Here is a 20,394-nt window from a genome sequence, read left to right on the forward strand (position 1 = left end):
TATGAATCTGATCTCAGGTCAGAATGGGTTAAGTTAGCGGCTCAGCAGCATGGGAGGCTGTGGGGATATTGCAAATCAGGACCCCCAAATATTTGGCAAGACACTAAGATTGTATTGATATTGATAACATATCATTAATGTTATAAAAAATAAAGTAAAAAAGGATAAATAACTTAACCCTTTTACTGCTGCCATTTATTGAGAAATTAGGACCTAATTCATGCCAGCATTTTTTTAATTTGAGCTCTTATTTTGAAAAGCCACATTTTGCCTCAACCGGAAGTGAGCTTATCCCTGCCAGCTTTACGTTGCCAAGACAACCTTTGTTTACATAATCGAATCAATGCCGGTACATATAGCACTGCACAACGTCGGCTCTGTGCCGTCAAAGAAACGCTGGTTTGACCAAAAATGCCATCTGGGACAAGGAATAGGAGATACAGGCGATTGAAAGAAACGGATAGAATGGATTCTTATGGCGACCGCGATCTAATCTGAACGATCCAGTGCAGTGCTAACAACATTGCTAGCTAACCGGCTAACGTGAGTAGCATTATGGCTCGATCGATCATATGCACTATAAAAGTATAATTGCCGAAGGGCTACGGCAATGGCAGCAAGGTGTATTATCAAATTGAGGCTTTGATTGCCGAAGGGCTTCGGCAATGGCAGGAAGACGGTTAAGGAATACTGTGGATTGATTCGTCATTAAAATAAACATGCTCTGGAACAAAATGCACACGGCCCACCCATCTGACCCAAACACGACAGCCGGTCGGCTGACATGTTAAGTGGTCATATGGGTGGGCCGTGCTGCTTTCACGGTTTTCAAGTGATACCCTGAATTCATAACAAGTTGGGAACCCACCGAATTAGCCTACTGTACCCCCTGCTTGTATTTATTTGTATTCAGTGTGGTAATGAGGTGGGGGGGGAGGCATTGACGTTAGAGAGTGTGTTGTTCGGAGCCATCTGGGAAGCATTAAGGCTGAAAAAGTATCAAATTCAAAGCATGAGGACATCAGGGCAGACCAACTCCGTCATCAATCTACCATCGCTCTGCAATAATCACTTGCAGGGATTATCGTCGGGGTGTGGGGGGGGGGGCTGAGCCAGAGTTTACTGTGAGCTGAGAATGCCAGTTTTACAACTCGAGGGATGAGCAAATAAATAAATAAATAAATCTCTCTTCGGATGTGAAGCACTAAAAGAAAGCTTTCCACCACGCCGGCGATGAATAAAACAAAGAACACACAGGTAAGCTGCTATACGAGACAGCAGGTGTGAGAGAGGTAGAGCTATGCCCTGAGGGAGAGAGACAGTGACACAAAAAGGGGAGAGCGAGGCAGAGAGAGACAGGACAGAGAGTGTTTAGACAGAATCTCAAGTCAAGCTCAGCGAGTTGCATTCACTCTACAGTCTACGGGCCCCGTAAACACTATTCAAACTAAATCACTCTCTGTTCTGGGGGGAGAGGGGGGCAGAGCAGCTCGCAATTCATTTCCAATGGGAGTCCATGGGTTTCACAGAGCATTGGAAATTAATTGCGAGCTCCCCCACCCGCCTCACTCAGCGCTGGACATACTTGTCATTCAACACCATACGTACACAAGGAACCGCCATGCCTCACCTGTCAGTCAAGTGCACTGGGGTATTGGTCTACTACAGAATATACACACACGAAGAGTGACAGTCCGAAGGCGAAGAGAGACACAAGCAGGGCACACACAGCCTGTGCTGATGCTACGACAGTGCTGAGAAAAACCACAAAGTGTTCCCCCGCCCCACAGTCATGCCAGCCATGCCACCGTGGGATCTGGCGTCAAATCCAATGTGGTCTTGCCCCCCCCATGTCTAGAATGCAAAGAGTCTACCTCAAGTTACACAACAATGGCAGTCTGTTGTTTCCATAAGGGTATAAGGCTTGTACCGTGTGATTTGTGTTGTTAAAAATGTTCAAAGTCATTCTAACATTTTCAGATTGTTTTCACGATGCGAGTCATGTGACACATTTGTGAGCGTGAGCTTGTGAGACTGTCACTTTTTGAATTGTATCAAATGGGATTAAAGTAGTTAACCCATTTTGGGCCGGGAACCCATTTTGGTGGCATCATGTCGTGCTTTAGCTATAGAAAAATAGCAGATCTACAAGCTCATAGCGCGCCACCGAGTGGCGCGCTACGAGCTTGTAGGTCTGCTATTTTTGAAAAATCGAAGAGCGACTGACATAGAAGACATTTTTAGAATCTGATCTCAGGTCAGAATGAAAACTGTCAGGATGTAAAGACATTTTTTTAATCTGATCTCAGGTCAGAATGAAAACTGTCAGGATGTAAAGACATTTTTAGAATCTGATCTCAGGTCAGAATGGGTTTAACTGCCCCTAATTTTGCTGGGGGGCCCCCTTAGGAACCTCCTCTAGGACCCCCGAGAGGCCCCCAGGACCCCAATTTGACAACCAGCGCCCTAAATGAAATTGTCCACCACGTAACGTTTAGTGTAAGATAATGCTTCGGGAGGAAGCAGGGGCCACGACGTGATGACAAACATGCTCGACTGACACGCCCGGTCCACAGGGCACTTATCTGCAGAGTAGGGGCACATTGGAAAGACCACTGTTCACGGTCAGATAGAGCCCCGGGCTGCTGTCGTAAGAGAGTGCTACTCTTATCAGCCTGGGAGAGGGCACTTCTGACCAGTCAGTAGCCAACATAGCACGCAGTACTTTTATTTTGTAATGACTTGTCTCACTGAGTACATAACCCATTCTGAACGGGCACCCATTTTGGTGTCGGCATCATGTCATGCTTTAGCTATTGAAAAATAGCAGATCTACAAGCTCATATCGCGCCACCGAGTGGCGCGATACGAGCTTGTAGGTCTGCTATTTTTGAAAAATCGAAGAGCGACTGACATTTTTAGAATCTGATCTCAGGTCAGAATGGGTTAATCAGACCAGTGTGTGTCCAGTGGAAACCTCGTATGAATCTGATCTCAGGTCAGAATGGGATAAGTATGTATATATATATGACGACAGATTATGACCATGCTCTATTTACACGACAGGGTCAAGTCAGGTAGCCCACACTGGAGGCTCCCGCAGGCTGCAAACACACTGAATCCCCTTATACCACAAATGTTCTTAAGAGAAAATAGGCCAGGCTGGTAACAAATTTACATAAAATCCATATGTGAAACAGACAAGACGTGCAATGCGTGCTGTACATGCCATGGGCCCACTCTATATCCTGGTCTATAAAGACTGAATGGAAACCACAAAGAGATTTGAGGCATTTCACTGTTTCCGCTCACAGCTGCCAACCGCTCTGTGCATTGTGCCGTGCACGCGCGCAGGAATTGAAAGATGTGTCGCGTTTGGAAGAGGAAGCGAATGCAATCGCACCTTTCAACTGCACTGTGAGGGAGTACAATTAGAACGTCACTTATCATGTGCACTCAAGAGCTTGCGTGTGAAGTGAACGGCACGGCTAGTTGGCAATGACTCACTGTTTTATCAAAGTGACCGGCCGCGTTGGACATTGTAACGTGACTGACTTGAACCGAGTCCAAGATAGATGATAAAACAAGAATTTCATTCATAAATCGTCAGCGATGGTGTGTACAGTCATCCTTTCACATATTCGCAGGATGGGGCTTGCGCAATCATGTGGGCCTGAAAAAGTAATGAGCAACGGAACTGCAACATTTCAGCCAATCAACAGTTAAATCCAGCCAATCCCCTAAAATCCCCCATAAACACTTTCCTGAGGGGAGCCCAAGGGGGCCAGGAGTGGAAACCATGATATCATTCAAATGTGGCAACACACTCTCAAATAGACTCCACCATGTATGCCATAGAAAGACTTTAAACGGGGCAGCTTATTAAAAGGTCAAGCACATGTTCACTCTGCAGATTACCTAAGGCTAATGGAATGCCAAGTTTGCTCGATGCAAAGTAGCAAGAAATGAAAGCAAAGAGGCGTTTACTTTGAAGTTTATAACCAAGGCCATCACTTTTAGAGGGTAGGGTAACTCCAGTGAGAGTTAAAGGAGGAGCTGATAAACTTGTGGCGACGATGACTTGACGAGGCTACAGGAACCAAACTGAAACCAATACAACATGGGTATGCTTCTAATTCCAAACACCTCTCCACCCACACCACACACAAACAGAATTAACATTATCTTTGGATGTTTGAGCCAGTTGTTTTCTGTGCTGGGGTGAGCCAGGGTGTTTTTCCTGAAACGGGTATACTATGCCCTTCTTTGCACAGACTCAGAGCAACACCAAACATTATATTTCCTTCCTGTGTGTGCCCCCTGCTCACTCACTCCCCTTCCCTGTGCTTCTCTGGCTGTCTTCCCCTCCCCGTATTGCCTGGGCCTGAGCGGAAAGGCCCCCCCCGTTTGTCTGACCAGCTATACGAGCAAAAACAAAACATTGATAACGAGGGTTTCATTGTATCTGTTTGGTGGTGGCCGGGGGAAGAAAAGCAATCCTGTATTGTCCCGTCTCTTTCTCTGCCATCTTCACCTCAAAACAAACTCCAGAGAGAGCCATGCCTGGCACTGTAGTCCAATAAGTCCACACACACAAAGATCCACCCCTCTCGTGCTCACTGCAACTGGTGGAGTGCGCCTGCCATAACCAGTTTATCCACCTCTGCAACACAGTGTATGCCTGAATACCATGTCTATTGTGTTATACGACATCTGATGAGACATTGCAATAGAGTAGACAATTGGAACAAACACGAGGCCTTATATATTATGAAATTGTTATATGATTGTTATAACTGAAAAGAGGATAATAATGTTAAGATTCTGAGCCTCTATAAAAGGCGCTAGAACACTCGCACAGGTGTTTTCAGTTACTCTTACTGATTACATCTCTAGTCAGGTTGACGCTATGCTGACACATTTTTGAAGTCACAAAAACCTACGGGGCTAAAACAATGATAACAAGTTAAATTGCCTTGCTCTTAGAGGTGCAGCAAAGCTAACAGGAGCTGTCAGTCAAACTTGGTGAATTGTGCAGTCTGGCACACCCACACAGCCATAGAGAACGAAGTAGATGCTTTATTGCTTGGGTGTTATATGAAGGTATTACAGTATACCAGAAGGTAATGATTTTCAATAACGTCAGAAATACAGACATTCTTTCTATTAAACTGATCACTGTAACTGATAGCAGAAGAATATTTTGGATGCAAAAAAGAAAATCAATTATTGGCTGGCCATTTCAGCTAATCAGTTAAATATTATGACTAGATATGGAATTGTGTGAAAATAATGCCACATATCGTCTCTGTCGGGGGTAAACCTCATATATCAAAAACTTACTTTTCAGGATTCAATTCAAAAATAGCAAATCGGCAAGCTCAAAACTTTTCAAGCTTGTAGAACTGCTACTTTTGATGCTTTTGTGTGGCGCTGTATGATCAAGTGTGTGTGTGTGTGGGGGGGGGGGGGGGGTGGGGTTGTTAGAATATGGAGATAAGGTTTCTGCCCGACAGCAACGGTATTTAACTTTATTTTAAGATTACTTTTCCAACTACAAAAGCAGTTCATTAGTCACCAGTGCACCACCCATACATCTCTGTTCAGCACACTGATGTGTCGTATTGCCACAGCAACAACTACCATCAGCTCTGCCAGCTGAATCTGTGGAAGAAGGGTGTCAATTTCCTATAATATCTATTCATTATTCGATGAGCCATAAGTATTTAAACTGATGGCAGTGGCTCAGGAGGTAGAGAAGCCGCTTGGGAAAAGGAAGGTTTCACTGACTGAACCCCTAACTGCTCCTGATGAGCAGGTTGGTTGGTACCTTTGCATGGTTTCCTCCACCATCTGTGTCTGAATGTGTGTGAATGAATGCAATTATGCACATTGAAAAGCACTTTGGATAAAAGGTGGTGCTATATAAATGCACCATTTAAACCCAGCAATAATAATTCACACTAGACACACAGCATTCACTGTAGGCTAGACAAAGTCATACATGCTAAAATAACTTGGTTGTATTTTGTTTGTTTGCTTTACACAAATACCATCATATACCCCGGTGAAATGTCAGTAAGGTATGAACTTATGTTTAAAGAGATACTTCCCAAGCCAAATGAGGAGTAGTAGTCAGAGAGACATACAAACTCTAAACACCTGTATGAGTGACCAGGGCCTTTAATATTGAGAATATTACCTGTCCTCATCCCCGTCGACAGGTATGGATATTCCAAACAGGCTGTTGACGGTTGGTGTGGCAAGCTGCAGGCTTTCAGGGATTAGAGGTCTCATCAGGTCCTTCCCATAGGCGATAGGGGGCTGGGGGCTGGCCAAGCCGTCTAACCTCCTTCCGCTGCCAGCCTCCCCTGGTACAAATCCAGCCATGGGGAGGCCCTGCCCCATCAAGCCCCCAAAGGCCAGCATGTTGCTTTGGGGCATCAGAGGCAGAGGGGTGGAGGTTAAGATTGGCATGACTGCACTCGAGGCACTGGACATAGCAGCAGGCATGGTGGTGGGCACACCAGCACTCGCTGCTCCGACAGGCACATTTTGTACGCCGGAAGGCGTGGCGTGGAGGCCATGGGGCTGTCCAGAGGTGACATACTGACCCACAGACATCGGCTGTAATGTAGATCCTCCAACACCTAACATTCCACCACCTATCTGTTGCAGCAGAAGACCCGATGATGTCTGGCCAGGAGGTAAAGTTCCTCCTGAAGCTCCGGCCATTTCTACAACTTGACTCCGTATGGAAGCTGCTGGGGTCATGACCGGTGAAGGGCCCTTCCCCCCTGGCTGTGCCCCTGCAGAGAGGCTGGTTACAGGGGGGGTCTGCACAGCAGGCTGGGGCTGTTGATAGTATTCAGTTTGGTTCATGAGCACACTGGGAAACTGACCAGTCAGATGGTGTGTCGTGGGAACCTGCTGCAGCATTTGCTGCTGCTGTTGAGGAGGGTAAGACACAGGCTGGCCCATGGGGGGCATGCCGGGAGACTTCTGCAGGTGGGCACCACCTTGAGGCAAGCCGTTGTGCCCGATAGGAAGCAGGGTCTGTGCATTGGAGGGTTGGAGACCTACCACTGCAGGCTGTTGCTGCTGTGCTAGAACAGCGGTGGGTTTGCAACTGGAGAAAGCATTCTGCGTGGCTGTCCCACTCCCACCCGGTTTCACAACACTGTAGGTTTGATGCTGGAGTTGCTGCTGCTGCAGCACATCCACTGACAGCATGCGAGAGGCAGAGAGAGAAGTATCTGCTATGGAGCCCACGCCCTGGCCCGAGTACGTGGCCACTGGGGTAACCACCGAACCCCCCGTCTGGCCCAGTCCGCTGTCCCGGTCTATGCTGGGATCCACTGTGGTGGCACTGGCATGCCTAATGCTATCTACAGTCCTGCTTACTATGGAGCCATCCGAGTCTTTCTCATAAAACTCTGTACAAGTCCATCTGCCCCTCCTGAAGGGCTCTCCGGTACCGTGATCAAGTTTAATGACCCTGAAACGTGAACTGCAACTCACTGTTGTAGATGTGGTGGTAGAGTGAGATGACACACCGGTGGACCCACCACCACCCGCTGTCAGTGCAGGCTGTGGTTGAATGGCCCCAGGCTGAGTGATATGCGCCCCGGGAGCCTGTTGAACACCCTGAGCAGGGCCCAGCACTGCTACTATTCTAAAGGTCCCGTTCGGGTTGCCCGACAACTGACTTGCAGACAACTGACCAACTTGGGGAATGTGTGTCTGTGGCTCCGGCGGCTCCCCCACATTGTTAAAGGTTAGCGCTTCCTCGGACGAACTTCGGTCACACACCGGCTCGTAGTCTGCCCGGGTCACGTCGAATATTTCCGACGAGCCGTCCTCGGCCCGGGAATCGTCCGGGTCGTCCAGGCTCTCCGTGTCGTCGGTGGCATTGCTGGCAGCCACCTGGGCCTGTGTCACACTGGTGATCTGAAAACAGCTCTTCTTCTTGGCCGGCATTTTCGACATTTTGACAGGCTTGTTTACAACTCCCGTGCAGCTACGGGCGTCCTTCGTCAAAGCAAAAAAAGATCGGCTTTGAAAAAAATAAAGGTCAGATCGTATTAAACAACAGACTTGAAGCTTATTTCACTTATTTCTCCCCTTAACTGTAATCAAGATGAGTCTGCGCCATCCTTCTTCCTCTCGGTCTCCTGTTGCGTTTTACAAGCCCATAACGCCAGACCCAGTCAGTACACTTCTACGGTACACGTATTCCTCTAAAAGATTCGATCCGAAGCTGCTGTCAACCCGGACTTCTGGTCTCCGTCCCCCGGCGTCAGAGGGCCGGTGTCGCAAAGAGTGTGTCCCCCAGCTGCAGGAGCTGCGTGGGGCCCAGTAGCCCTCCACTCCACTCACCCAGCTAGCTGGATGGCTAGCTGCTGCTGCTGGCTGGCTGCAACACTCCCCCTACGTCGGGACAAGTACATAAGACATCTTGCGAAACAAGTTGTTCTTCTCTACCGACGCCGTTTTCGAGCTCCAAGTTCCCCGGGAGTGACGCTCGTCACGAAGCCAAGTGTGTTAAAAATTCGATACGAAACGTGTGTTTTAAATGACCCACACACTACAGAGAGAAGTGAGATTCTTGAACAGCGACAACCTCCCCTCTCTCTTGACAAGATGGCTATGTGTGTATGTATGCAGCCGCGCTGCATGGTGGGTAGCCTGCGCCACGATATCTGCGTACATGTATATCGAGAATACCCCCCCCCCCTCTCAATTTCACATTCAATTCAATGGGGCTTTATTGGCATGGGAAACGTTTGCGTTTACATTGCCAAAGTAAAGCATGAGTTAAAATAGGAAAAGAAAACTAAAAGGAAAACTGTTATGTAGAATTAAACTGTTTTAAAGACAGTTTAAAACCTTGCAGGTAAATGAACTGAAGAATGTTTTTATTTTCATATCTAACTACCGTAATAATTGAATAAACAAATAAAATTAAAGGCAGATAGATAGAATTAGAATAGATAGATAGATAGATAGATAGATAGATAGATAGATAGATAGATAGATAGATAGATAGATAGATAGATAGATAGATAGATAGATAGATAGATAGATAGATAGATAGATAGATAGATAGATAGATAGATGAGACAGACGCGGACAGACAGACGGACGGACGGACGGACGGATGGATGGATGATGGTTAGATCGTTAAATAATAATAAATAGCCTAATAAAAAACACTGACTTTAATATAATATCTGCACCCGCAGATAAACAGAGTAACAGACACGTGACACACACACACGTGTACACACACACACACACACACACACACACACACACACACACACACACACACACACACACACACACACACACACACTTGCACATGCTTGAAATGTACTGTAATTCTACAAACTGTTAATAAATATTTCAATCAATCAATCAAAACACACACACACACACACACACACACACACACACACACACACACACACACACACACACACACACACACACACACACACACACACACACACACACACAGTGTCTATTTGTCTAGTGTCTATTTGTATGTCTCTAAATGTTTTGATGAATTGAACAATGTGGACCCTGTTGTAAACAAGTGTAATGCTTAATTGGGTCGTCCACTCACAGTTAACAGTCTTTGTATTGAGTTTGTGCTTGAAATGTACTGTAATTCTACAAACTGTTAATAAATATTTCAATCAATCAATCAAAACACACACACACACACACACACACACACACACACACACACACACGCACACACACGCACACGCTTAAAGGATGGGCTATTGCAATCCCCCTCTCCACTGACCCCTGGGGGTCACAAAATGTATTATTTATGTTGATATGCAAATCTCTTATTATTCATGTTGAATAGAGTTTGTCTATCAGGAATGCATAGCAAAATCATTTAGAGGCATGAAATCAGTGCCAACTTTCTTTTATAATGCTCAAATTGTCAAATGGTATTGTAATTGGAGGCGGACAACATTTACATATACCGGTTGTCTGACAAAGAATGGCTGACAAAACAATGCAAACTAAAATGAAATAGTTATGTTCATATGGTTTATGAATACATTTTTGTATGGCAGTGTTTTATTTCTCACCATGCATTCTGGTAAAAAATTTCACCTGAATTGCTCTGGCCTGGGGAATAACAGCCAGCATAGTCTTATGACAGAGCATGCAACCCTTCTGATCACCAGACTGGTTCATATTCCGCATCAATTGGTCACACCAAATCAAATTATTCAAAACACATCGTGAAAGAGCGTAAATAGCCAGTTCTGCAGAAAACATATTGAGGGACATCACATGGAATATTTTGTGGCCTCTCCATGACTGTCTCAGATATGAGTAGGCCTATAAGCCTAGATCTATGGAATCGCATATCTATGGCATAAATACACAAATGAACACAAATTATATTCCTCTTTAAATATTAATGGAACAACAGAAGCCTTCAATATAGGGCCTTCTATAGGCTACCACCACAAAGAATCAGACACCGTTTAAAGTATTACCACCCAGTATTACCACTGTACAGGATTTTTAAAGGAACAACAAAAGAAGAGAAGATACAGCTATATGGAATGTCTATGGGTTCATGTTCAACATGGATATAAGGTTTCAGAAGAAAAATCATTGAAAACTCTGCCCCTAGTGGTTAATGTAATCATTTTTCATAGTACAGTATTCCTATTATCTTTTGTGAAGCCAATAATAAAAATTAGTATAAGTATTAGTATTTTAGCTTTCAAACTATATAGGCACGCATGCACGCACACACACACACACACACACACACACACACACACACACACACACACACACACACACACACACACATATATATATATTAGGGATGTCAGGGGGTAACCGGTTAGCCGACCGTTAAGAAATATCAGAGTACCAATGCTTATCAGCTTTACGGTTAATTTGAATAATAATAAATGCGTATTCTGATCTTAAATCCCTTTATTTTAGATCGTTTTTAGTAATAGTACAACATAAACATTACAGAGACTAGTTGTCACTGTACAATACTTTAAAACAGTTGTCATGTTGCACACATGCCTAAAATTTCTGTTATTTGCGCCGTCCAGCTTGTCACACTCCAGGCTGCATGAACAGCGCTCAGGCGCTGTTTTCTGCCCCCTCAATGTCCCAAAGTTCTCTGTTATAGCCTACTTCAATGGCTAGTTGGCTATAACGGTAGCGTTGCGGTAGTCAAAACTTAAGCGAGTGACAGCGAGACGAGATTAACACAACATGTCGACCGTATCAATGCAGAGACCTATACTTGGCATTATTAAATCTATTATGGAGGGAGAACGTTCTCCTCCTCCAATCCGTCTCCTCATATGGCACGGCTTACGGCTATCAAGTTAACCATGTGCTATCGATGTTTGAGGGTTTTCTCGTCAGCGAAAAGTCAACAAACTGAACACGGTGACATCATTGACATGCATGCTGATCTTCCTTAATAATAAAAAAAGGCTTAGCACATGCGTCCGCCGTCCAGTGGCAGGTATAGGCTGCTCAGATCTGGACTGGACTTATTTAAATGTATACCATTCGTCTACCAACTTTAATTATGTAGCCTATACATGCATATTACATTTGGGGTAGCCTATTAAAAAAGCCATCGGCTACCCTTCTGGAAAATTAACCGTTACTGACATCCCTAATATATATATATATATATATATATATATATATATATATATATATATATATACACACATTGAAGGAGCCATTTCTGCCTGTGTGTGCCTTTAACCCGTTTGATGGGCGGGTTCACCATGGGAGGGTGTGTGTCACACAGGAGTGACTTATGAGAACACAGGTGCAACAAGCCAGGTTGAATGGTTTGGTTAGGTATGGGCACAACAGGCTATGATCACACAGTTTTTACCGTATCATTGTATTTGCATAACTAAAACAGCTTGCCTCTATACACATATATACACACATTTTGTAGAGTAGGCCTACTGTAAATTATAATTATATTTATTATATTCATCTTGTTGATCTACAGGTATCACCGTATCTGTGACACACACACACACACACACACACACACACACACACACACACACACACACACACACACACACACACACACACACACACACACACACACACACACACACACACGCATACACATACTGTACACAAACAAACAAACAGATACACAGTTTGGTCTGACAATTTATGCCTGATGGAGTTCAGTCTGGTCTACAACGATCAAGTTTTGTCTGACGATTGAGGGGGTTTCATCTTACAACTGATGCCTGAGTTTTGTCTGATAACCATAAACGGACCAGTGGTTGTCAGATGGTAGAACCTGGTGTAAGGTAGGACACCTACTGGTTGAGAAGTAGTATACTTATAAATGCAACATCTCCCTGGCCAAGAGGGGATTGTGATCATCCATGAGGTGAGTGGGGATTGCATAGATGTTTGGTCTCATGCAGGAGATTAGTAATGTTATACAGCTTTTATATGGTTTGAATGATTGATGATTCAGATTTGAATGACACCTTCAGTTATGAAGATAGTCCAGAGTGAACATAATTTTTACTGCTGTGACACATCAAATCTGTCCTTGCTAAACCTCACCGTTCATGAGGTTACTAAGTTATCTCACTCGTATAGTTTAAGCTCAGTGTCAACTCTACTCTGATTGCGTATGATTGTTTGTATCTAGGACATACAGATACCCTCACAATGTTCTGATCTCTTTATATTGTCACCTGACTGGAAGACATAACAGTTACCATATGGAGAAGCAATGTGCAAGGTCAAAGATCAGTTTGGCTTTTTGATAAGAGGAATTGTTAAGGACTTTGTGCAGCAAAGTGAGTGATGATGATGATGATCCACCAACCAAAGTTATCTTGAGCAAGGCATTATACTTCTGCTGCACCACAAAGAGTCAGCTCCATGGCAGCCATCATGGAGAGAGAGAGAGAAACGGCCATAGCCACTTGTGCTGACTGACCTCATCTATGGTGGCTATGGCCGTTTTTAGCCCAAGGAGTGTTTTTTGTGCAAAGCTAATGCTTAGAATGGATTCAGAATAATGAAAACCCCCTAGTTTGACACATTACATGCTTCTTTTTTTGCCTTATATGTTTTTTTTAATGTTTTTTTTGTGTGGCTTTCGCCTTTATTTTATATTTTTTTATGAAGGGACAGACAGTAGGCTGACAGGAAATGGGGAGACATGCAGTAAGGTCCGTCGGGATCTGGAGCCGAATCCACGGCACACTGCCAGACTGGGTTGCCAGCCAAGGTGCCTGGACCACTGAGCCATGGCCCAGGCCGCCTTATAGGTTTTTATTGGTACTTCAAAGTTCAACCCCTGACTTTACCATGATCCAAAATGTATATAATTCTCAATTTTTAATGTTATTTGAATGACCCTAAGGTTCATAAAAAACGATTACTATTGCAATTTTTTTGGGGTCAAATCTTAGATTGACTGGCCTAGAAGTGGTCCTATTCGGTTTCCAGGGTGTCCCTGACCCTGGCTATGGTTGATACTTACTTTAATATGTATGATATTATGTGGTGACATTTGTACACCCAGGTAAATTAACATAGAGGTTTTTATAGTGTAGATTGGGGTTCCATTAATAATAATAATAATACTCATCATCATCACCGTCGTCATCATTTGGAGGTCAGTGGCAAGCATTAGCATATCAAACTGCAGGATGGGGGTCCTTGAAATAAAGAATAAGAGAGAGAGGGAGAGTGAGCGAGAGAGAGCGAGAGTCCATTATGCTCTCATATTCCTCCGCCCCTCTGTCGCCATAAAACAAGCGCCGTGGCGGCGGAGCGGCTCATTGTGCGGAGTGATATCTGACGGAGGGACTACACCCAGCCAGCCCAGCAGCACGCCACCGCCGGGGCCGAGCCCACACAGACGTGCACGAGTTTTACATCGGAGCACATAGATACTATATTGGTTCACTCTCGCGCATTTCACATTTGTCCGTCCATCTCTGGCGTCTGGTGAGCAGCAGCAAGAAACCGCAGCAGCGTGTATCTATCCCAGGCTATTGGCAAGGAAGTTTGTTGTTTTTTAAAGTAGTTATCATCCAATTTTCAATAATGTCTTCTTGGCAAAGCTACGTGGATAATCTGATGGCCGATGGCAGCTGTCAGGATACCGCCATTGTTGGGTACACGGACGCCAAATACGTCTGGGCAGCACATGCCGGCGGTACATTTAACAATATAACGGTAAGAAAGCAAAGTTTAGGGGCTGAGTTGAAATAAACTTGGGTTAAACGGCGCCCGGAGACTCCGAAACGAACCTTTTAGTGTCCTCAAACAAAACACACACACACACACACACACACACAGCCAGCCGGGGTCCTAGCTGCTAGCTAGCAGTTAGCTTATCCACCGAGTCAATGCTAATCTATATACTTAGTAGCGCGTGCCGTTCTTTTCGCGTGACAATAAATTGAAAGTGGCATTATTCTGAATGGTAAAAAGCTCTCGAAGCGAACCGTTGAGAAACGCCTGCATTTATTTTTTGTCATGCGAAAGAATGGCTCGTGCTAACGAAATTGCAGTTTGTGTGGCTCGCGCCCATCTCATCTCCTTCCTTCCAGACTATCGCCTGGAAGAATAAACACATTCCCTGGATTAGATTATAGTACAGACCGCCCCGTGTTGTCCTGCACATACTAAAATACACCGTTGAAGTAAGCAACACGTTAACGGAGAGGATTGTTAACGACATGTATTGTTTAGAGATTAAATGTAAAAGAAAATCCAGCAGCAACAATGACCCATGCAAGCCGTCCTGGTGACCAGCTAATAGACGGTGTCTGGCTTCTGAATGAGCATGCATGCTTCGTTTTGCACGGCCGCCCGCCGGTGTGCCTTTTGTTTTTTTGCTTCAGCAGAGGCGCTTGCCGGCAAAAAAGGGTGGGGGGGGACGGATCTACAAGCTTACAACGCCTCGCATGGTGACATGATGTTGTCTTGTAGGTCTGCTCTTTTTTTTGGCAAGCGACGCCCTCGTGCGATGTGACTATAATGCATTAAGCTAAAGCTCTTAACTTACTAGCGGCTAGCTTGCTGCGGTTAACGGTTTTATTTTTTTGCTTAAGCAGAGGCGCTTGTCGAAAACGGTAACATATCTACAGGCTAACAACACATTGTTGGCTTGTATATCTGTCCCTTTGTTTGGCAAGCGACACCCTCGTGCAATCGACTACAATACTAAATTGCGCTAAAGCTCTTGGTTTACTAGCTACCCGTTAGCTAGCTGACTGTTAACTGGGTTACATTTTGAGGGACTTGTAATGACCAAGCCGGCGATTAACGGCTTGTGTTTTGTTTTGTGTAGAGTTTCACTGCCCGTGAATTGATTTTGCGTGACATTGGCGTGAGATTTTAATTCATTCAGGAGGTGAATGGCACGCAGACAGTGCATGCTCGTCTGGTCCGGCCTAGTTAGTGGACGTCACGTTACTTCCGCTGGATAATGCTAAAACAAGCTAGCTGCAAATACTCCTGTCTAGCCAATTGATTCAAACGTCGCATAATAATAATCCGTAGCACGTAACTGTTGCGCCTAAATACCCAGTGATTTACGGTAGCCTAGTCACAGTCTACCCACATCCGGTCAATGCAGGCATATTCATGGTGACTAACAGACACCGCACTGTTGGTTTGCTTAATTATTGAACTAACAATGATACATTTGTATGTAAGCCACTGGTGCATGTAGCCTGAGTGGGAGAGACTTCTATGTGCTTGCCTAGGACATGCCCCTGCCATAGTTGTGCTTTTTTATTTTTTAATAAATTAACCCTAATTTTGTGTCTTCGTTGCAGTCTCAAGAAATCGACACACTTGTTGGAAAGGACAGGATGTCATTCTTCACCGATGGTCTCACCCTGGGTTCAAAGAAGTGCTCAGTCATCAGAGACAGCCTCCAGAATGATGGTGACTGGACGATGGACATCCGGACAAAGAGCCAAGGAGGAGAGCCAACATACAATATCTCACTAGGAAGAGCTGGCAAAGGTAAATATGAGTAGTTCTTCTATGGGAATTGTTTTTCTATTTTGGAAAATGTTGTAATTTGATTTGCTAATAATATGATGTGTTTGCCTTTTGTGGGGGGGGGAATCACATGGGCGTGAGGAGTTGGCTCACATGACTGTTGTGACTTGCAAGTGGAGTGCAGACAGAAAAGTGAGTCACACAGCATCATGTGATGCTTTCAGGCAAAGCTCATAGATTGTCCTTCAAGTATATCTCTTCTAAAAGTCAGCTTGTGAGTATTAAAAGCTCATATTAGAAGCCAAGGTTTGCCTACTACAGTCTGTCTGCCTTTGTGGTCCTCACTGGCTGATTACTGAGCACTCAATTCTGGTGGTCTTTGGCTGTTACCGTCTACTGATCCCTTTCTCCTTTCCTAACTGCTCCCTTTTGCTGTTCAGAGCCCTATTTGGGTCAGCTGTCCTTAAAAAAAAAAAGAATGCATGCATGCTTTGGATACTGTTTTACTAGGGCTGCAACTGTTGATCGTGGAGATTGTTTCATTGATTACCGTTTTGATTAATTGAATAATGGAGAAGTGAGTCTTTTGGGGAGAGGATAAACAGAAATTGTAAATCTTATCAGGATCCCCATTAGCTTCCACAACATGGTCGCTATTCTTCTGGGGTTCACACAAAATTAAAAAAATCAATGCAGAAGTTTGAATGACTGCTTGAGGTCTACTTTATATTTTGTCGTACATCTTCAAGCTCACTATGCGTCACAATTTGCTGTGAGTTGGAAAGCTCCCATTTGCATAAACAAATATATAAAATTATAAATTTCCCCCATTGATTACGAATCCATTAAATTAGTTTGTTAGTTGCACCCCTAGTCTATACTTACTGGTCTGAGGTTCCTTGACATGTAACAGTTTACTTTGACCAGTGTTAATTTAATTGTAGATTGAATGCAGCACGTGGGTATAACTGGACAGATCTAACGGGCATTTTTCTACCATTCCAGCAACTAGCTTTACTTAATTTAGGGTGTTAACAGTTTTTCAGGAGCTTGCAGTAATCAATTTGTTTTGCAGAGTTTCTGTGAAGTTTTCCCCTTCCAGCTATGCATGCGTGTGTCTACCCTGCAGCTCACTCTTGCTGCCTCTAAAAAAAGAATGTATCAGAACTCTGAGCACTCTATTCATGACTAATACTTTCTCACTTTTGAATGTCTTTTCTTTATCTTCACTCTAAACTTTCCCTTTTCCACCTCTTCTCTTTCAGTTTTGGTTCTTGTAATGGGCAAAGAAGGGGTCCACGGAGGCGGATTGAATAAGAAGGCATACTCAATGGCAAAATACTTGAGGGATTCAGGGTTCTAGTCTCGCCAAACTCGTATAGTTAAAATTAAGGGACAAAAAAAAGAAGAGAAACAAAATGTTGCTGTTAAGATTTCTCCAGCAAGCAGTCAAAATGTCTCGGAAACTTTAATAGCAATGATGAAGAGTGGTGGTAAGATCTTGTGTCAACTTTTGCCCCTCCCCCTGTTAGTGGGGGAGGAAAGACTCTTCAATTTTGTTCATGTCTTTTTATTTTTATTTTTTCCTTTTGTGCTCCAGCGTTGGTTTTTGTCATGGGAAAGGAGGGGGTCCATGGCGGACAGCTCAACAAGAAAGCATATACCATGGCTGATTACCTGAGGAAGTCTGGATATTGAGCAGAATCTCCACCCATCCATCCACTTAGCAGCTCACTCCCATTCACTCCATTGTATTGACAGTACTTACAGGATTAGATGGCAAACAATGTTACTTCTTTCCTGCAGTCCACTTTTATATAAATCCCATTTCTTTGTTTTATTTTACTTTTTTTTTTTTTTTTATCCCTTATCACCACAGCTCTTTACCTTCCTGTAACATTGTACACAACTCAACATTTTGGCACTTCAGTAATGGCATGTTCTTTGAAATTTAATAAATGTATATTTACCAAACTAGAAAATGTGCAAAAAAAAGAGAAAAAAGAAGAAAAAAAAAAGATTGAAGGTGTAATAAAAAGTGTAAACACATTTGGGCTCGCCTTGTATAAATAATCAACTTGCATATGTCTAAAGGGGAAGTACACAATGGTTGAGGTAATTTTGCAGTGATTCTTATTTTTGAGCATTACCAAGATGCCAGGTTAACATTGTCTTCCTTATCATTGGCATTCAGCATGTTGGTGATTTAAAAGTTGCATGCATATCTTTTTAGCATACAGAACACTCCGGTATGTCCCCCACCTAGCATTGATATTCCAGCCAAAACCATCTTTTCGTGTTCCGTTATCTTTTTGTTTTCATAGTCCTGTGTAGCCACCACAAGAAGTGTAGCTTTCCTCTGAGGTGCTACATGTACCATTTTGCATCTTCTGTTGTGCACACTTCTACATTGCTATATCTTCCATCACATGCCTTGCTGTTGTACTTGAATGTGGTCTTATAGGTTTATGCTGTGCTGTTGGGATATTGTTTGAGTGTAGAGGCAGTTCAGCATTACTGAGGTTTTCAGATATCCTTCCCATGATGCTTCACTACAACCTGGAGTCTCCATGGACATTCCACCTATGACAAATCAACGTTTTGTCAGGCGGCTCCTGTAATTTTTTTCTTTTGCCAGTTATTGGCAGTTACAGTATATACCACTACAAAATACACGTTTAGTTAAGTATATTATTCCCCTGTTGGACCAAGTGTCGGTTAAAAGAGGGATTGTTCAGGATCGCTTCAGCCCATTGTTATGGATGTTAAAATGTTGGCCTCATTGTCTGTCTGTAAATCATCAAGACATACTTCAAATGACTGTAAAACATTTAACTGCTTCTTTAGACAATTTTTCCACATTGTTTATGGCTAATTTGTCTTAACAGATGAAATAATGGCCTGATTTGACAACTGTATGAATGCATTTGACTGTATAACCAAGCTGTTTGGTATTGACAACTTGGAATTACTTGCCTTGTGCTTTAGTCATCCAAGGTGTATCAGAAACTGTCATAGCACGGTACTTACAAGTATATTAAAACATACTGTGTACACTAAATTTATGGAGAATGGTGTTGGTTGGAATAAGAACATTTGTAAGTTGTCTTGTGAAAACTTTCTGAGAATAACTGTGTATCCTGTGCCATAAAATAGATCTGATCTGTTGCTACTGTGAGTTGGATTTTTAACTGCTGCTCCAGCAAGGAGTAACTTAAATGGCACTTTCCTAAGGGATATTTTGGCATCGGTAATATTCTCTAGGCTATGTGGAATATGTACAGAATTAAACAAAACAAAAAAAAGGCGAAACGGATGTCCTTGCTGTTTGGTCATTTATTTTGGTTTGGAATTCAGATCACAAAATACTTTTCCAAAAAATGGGAAAATGCCATGAATTGATGAGAGAAAACCTTTGTTTACAGACAGATCAAATAAAAGTTATTTCAACCAGAAGTAAATCCAGCATGATTTTATTTTTTTCTCATTGCCAAATAAGTGCTGTATTTATGCACCTTTTCTTGTGTTTCTAAGTAGAAGTGCTTAAAAAAAAACCCACTTTTCAACCTATCTTCAATATTTGTCCTCAATGTTCATGATAAAATGCCACAATTTTATACTGTCTCAGGATGGCTGTGGGCAGTTCAGAAACCCGTCCACCAGTGACATCGTTAGGCAGATTTTTAAACCTTTAAAAAAAGCTTGGATTCCCTATCGATCATGTCACTGGTGGACGGGATTCTGTCTGAAGAGTCGTGAGGCTCGAAACGTCATGTCCCTGTGGTGAGAAAATAAATACTTAAGCTTTTGGAGCTCAGTCCAGTGTGCGGACCTTTCTTTCTATTATTGACCTCAGCCCAGCACCTGGGTTGTGCATGTTTTATTGTTTCCACAGACCTTATGAGACGGACAGATGGTGCTATTTTATCATGATTATTAGTGAGGACCAATTATATGAAGAAAGTGGTGAAGTGGTCCTTTAGTGTAATTTGTTCAGCAGTACAAAATGTGAGGGTATTCTGCTTTGGGCCGGGGTTATCTTTTCTGTTCACGGTTCTTTTAGGCCACAATATACAGTAGCCTATACAGAGTGGGTCTCTAGGCCGTGTTTAATCAACAATGCAAATTCTTTCAAATCTGATGTATTTCAAATGTCCAATACCCATGGATGGATTGTGGACTGGGCCAGTGCTCAACTAGCCTTGGAGTCCACAGGTGTTTTAGTCCCCAGGGGACCCCCGTCCCACCTATATCATGTCAGCAGTCAAATATTTGGGCCCCTCAGGCCCCTCCTATATCTGACTAACAAGACTAATAGACTAGTAAGACTAATGACTAGCGAGCTGG

At 43.5% G+C, this 20,394-nt stretch overlaps 2 protein-coding genes across 4 annotated transcripts in view; one reads left to right on the forward strand and one right to left on the reverse strand.

Moving 5' to 3' along the window:
- LOC310870945 (TSC22 domain family protein 2-like) overlaps positions 1-8,635 on the reverse strand; it is a 37,089-nt gene extending 28,454 nt beyond the window's left edge. For both annotated transcript variants that reach the window (XM_083782337.1, XM_083782336.1), the window contains exon 1: positions 6,203-8,635. In XM_083782337.1, the coding sequence (XP_083638463.1) occupies positions 6,203-7,989 (1,787 nt within the window). In that variant the 5' untranslated portion in view covers positions 7,990-8,635. The remainder of the gene's footprint in view (positions 1-6,202) is intronic.
- Positions 8,636-13,880: 5,245 nt separating this feature from the next.
- LOC310870825 (profilin-2-like) lies at positions 13,881-19,508 on the forward strand. 2 transcript variants are annotated; one of them, XM_083782146.1, is made up of 3 exons: positions 13,881-14,265; positions 15,876-16,068; positions 17,313-17,425. In XM_083782146.1, exons 1-3 carry the CDS (start codon positions 14,134-14,136, stop codon positions 17,408-17,410), a joined length of 423 nt encoding a protein of 140 aa, XP_083638272.1. In that variant the 5' UTR covers positions 13,881-14,133; the 3' UTR covers positions 17,411-17,425. The 2 variants fall into 2 exon arrangements, with proteins under 2 accessions (XP_083638272.1, XP_083638271.1); XM_083782145.1 differs by lacking the exon at positions 17,313-17,425 and adding an exon at positions 17,648-19,508 and having other exon boundaries at positions 13,886-14,265.
- The last annotated feature ends 886 nt before the right edge of the window (positions 19,509-20,394 follow it).

This window comes from Protomyctophum parallelum (genome assembly GCF_964188405.1).
Source record: "Protomyctophum parallelum genome assembly, chromosome: 14".
NCBI classification, from domain to species: Eukaryota; Metazoa; Chordata; class Actinopteri; order Myctophiformes; family Myctophidae; genus Protomyctophum; species Protomyctophum parallelum.

Coding starts and splice junctions, on each gene's coding strand:
- LOC310870825 (XM_083782146.1), top strand. CDS start 14,134: ATGTCTTCTTGGCAAAGCTACGTGGATAATCTGATGGCCGATGGCAGC. Junction 14,266..15,875: donor GTACATTTAACAATATAACG/GTAAGAAAGCAA, acceptor TCTTCGTTGCAG/TCTCAAGAAATCGACACACT. Junction 16,069..17,312: donor ACTAGGAAGAGCTGGCAAAG/GTAAATATGAGT, acceptor CTTCTCTTTCAG/TTTTGGTTCTTGTAATGGGC.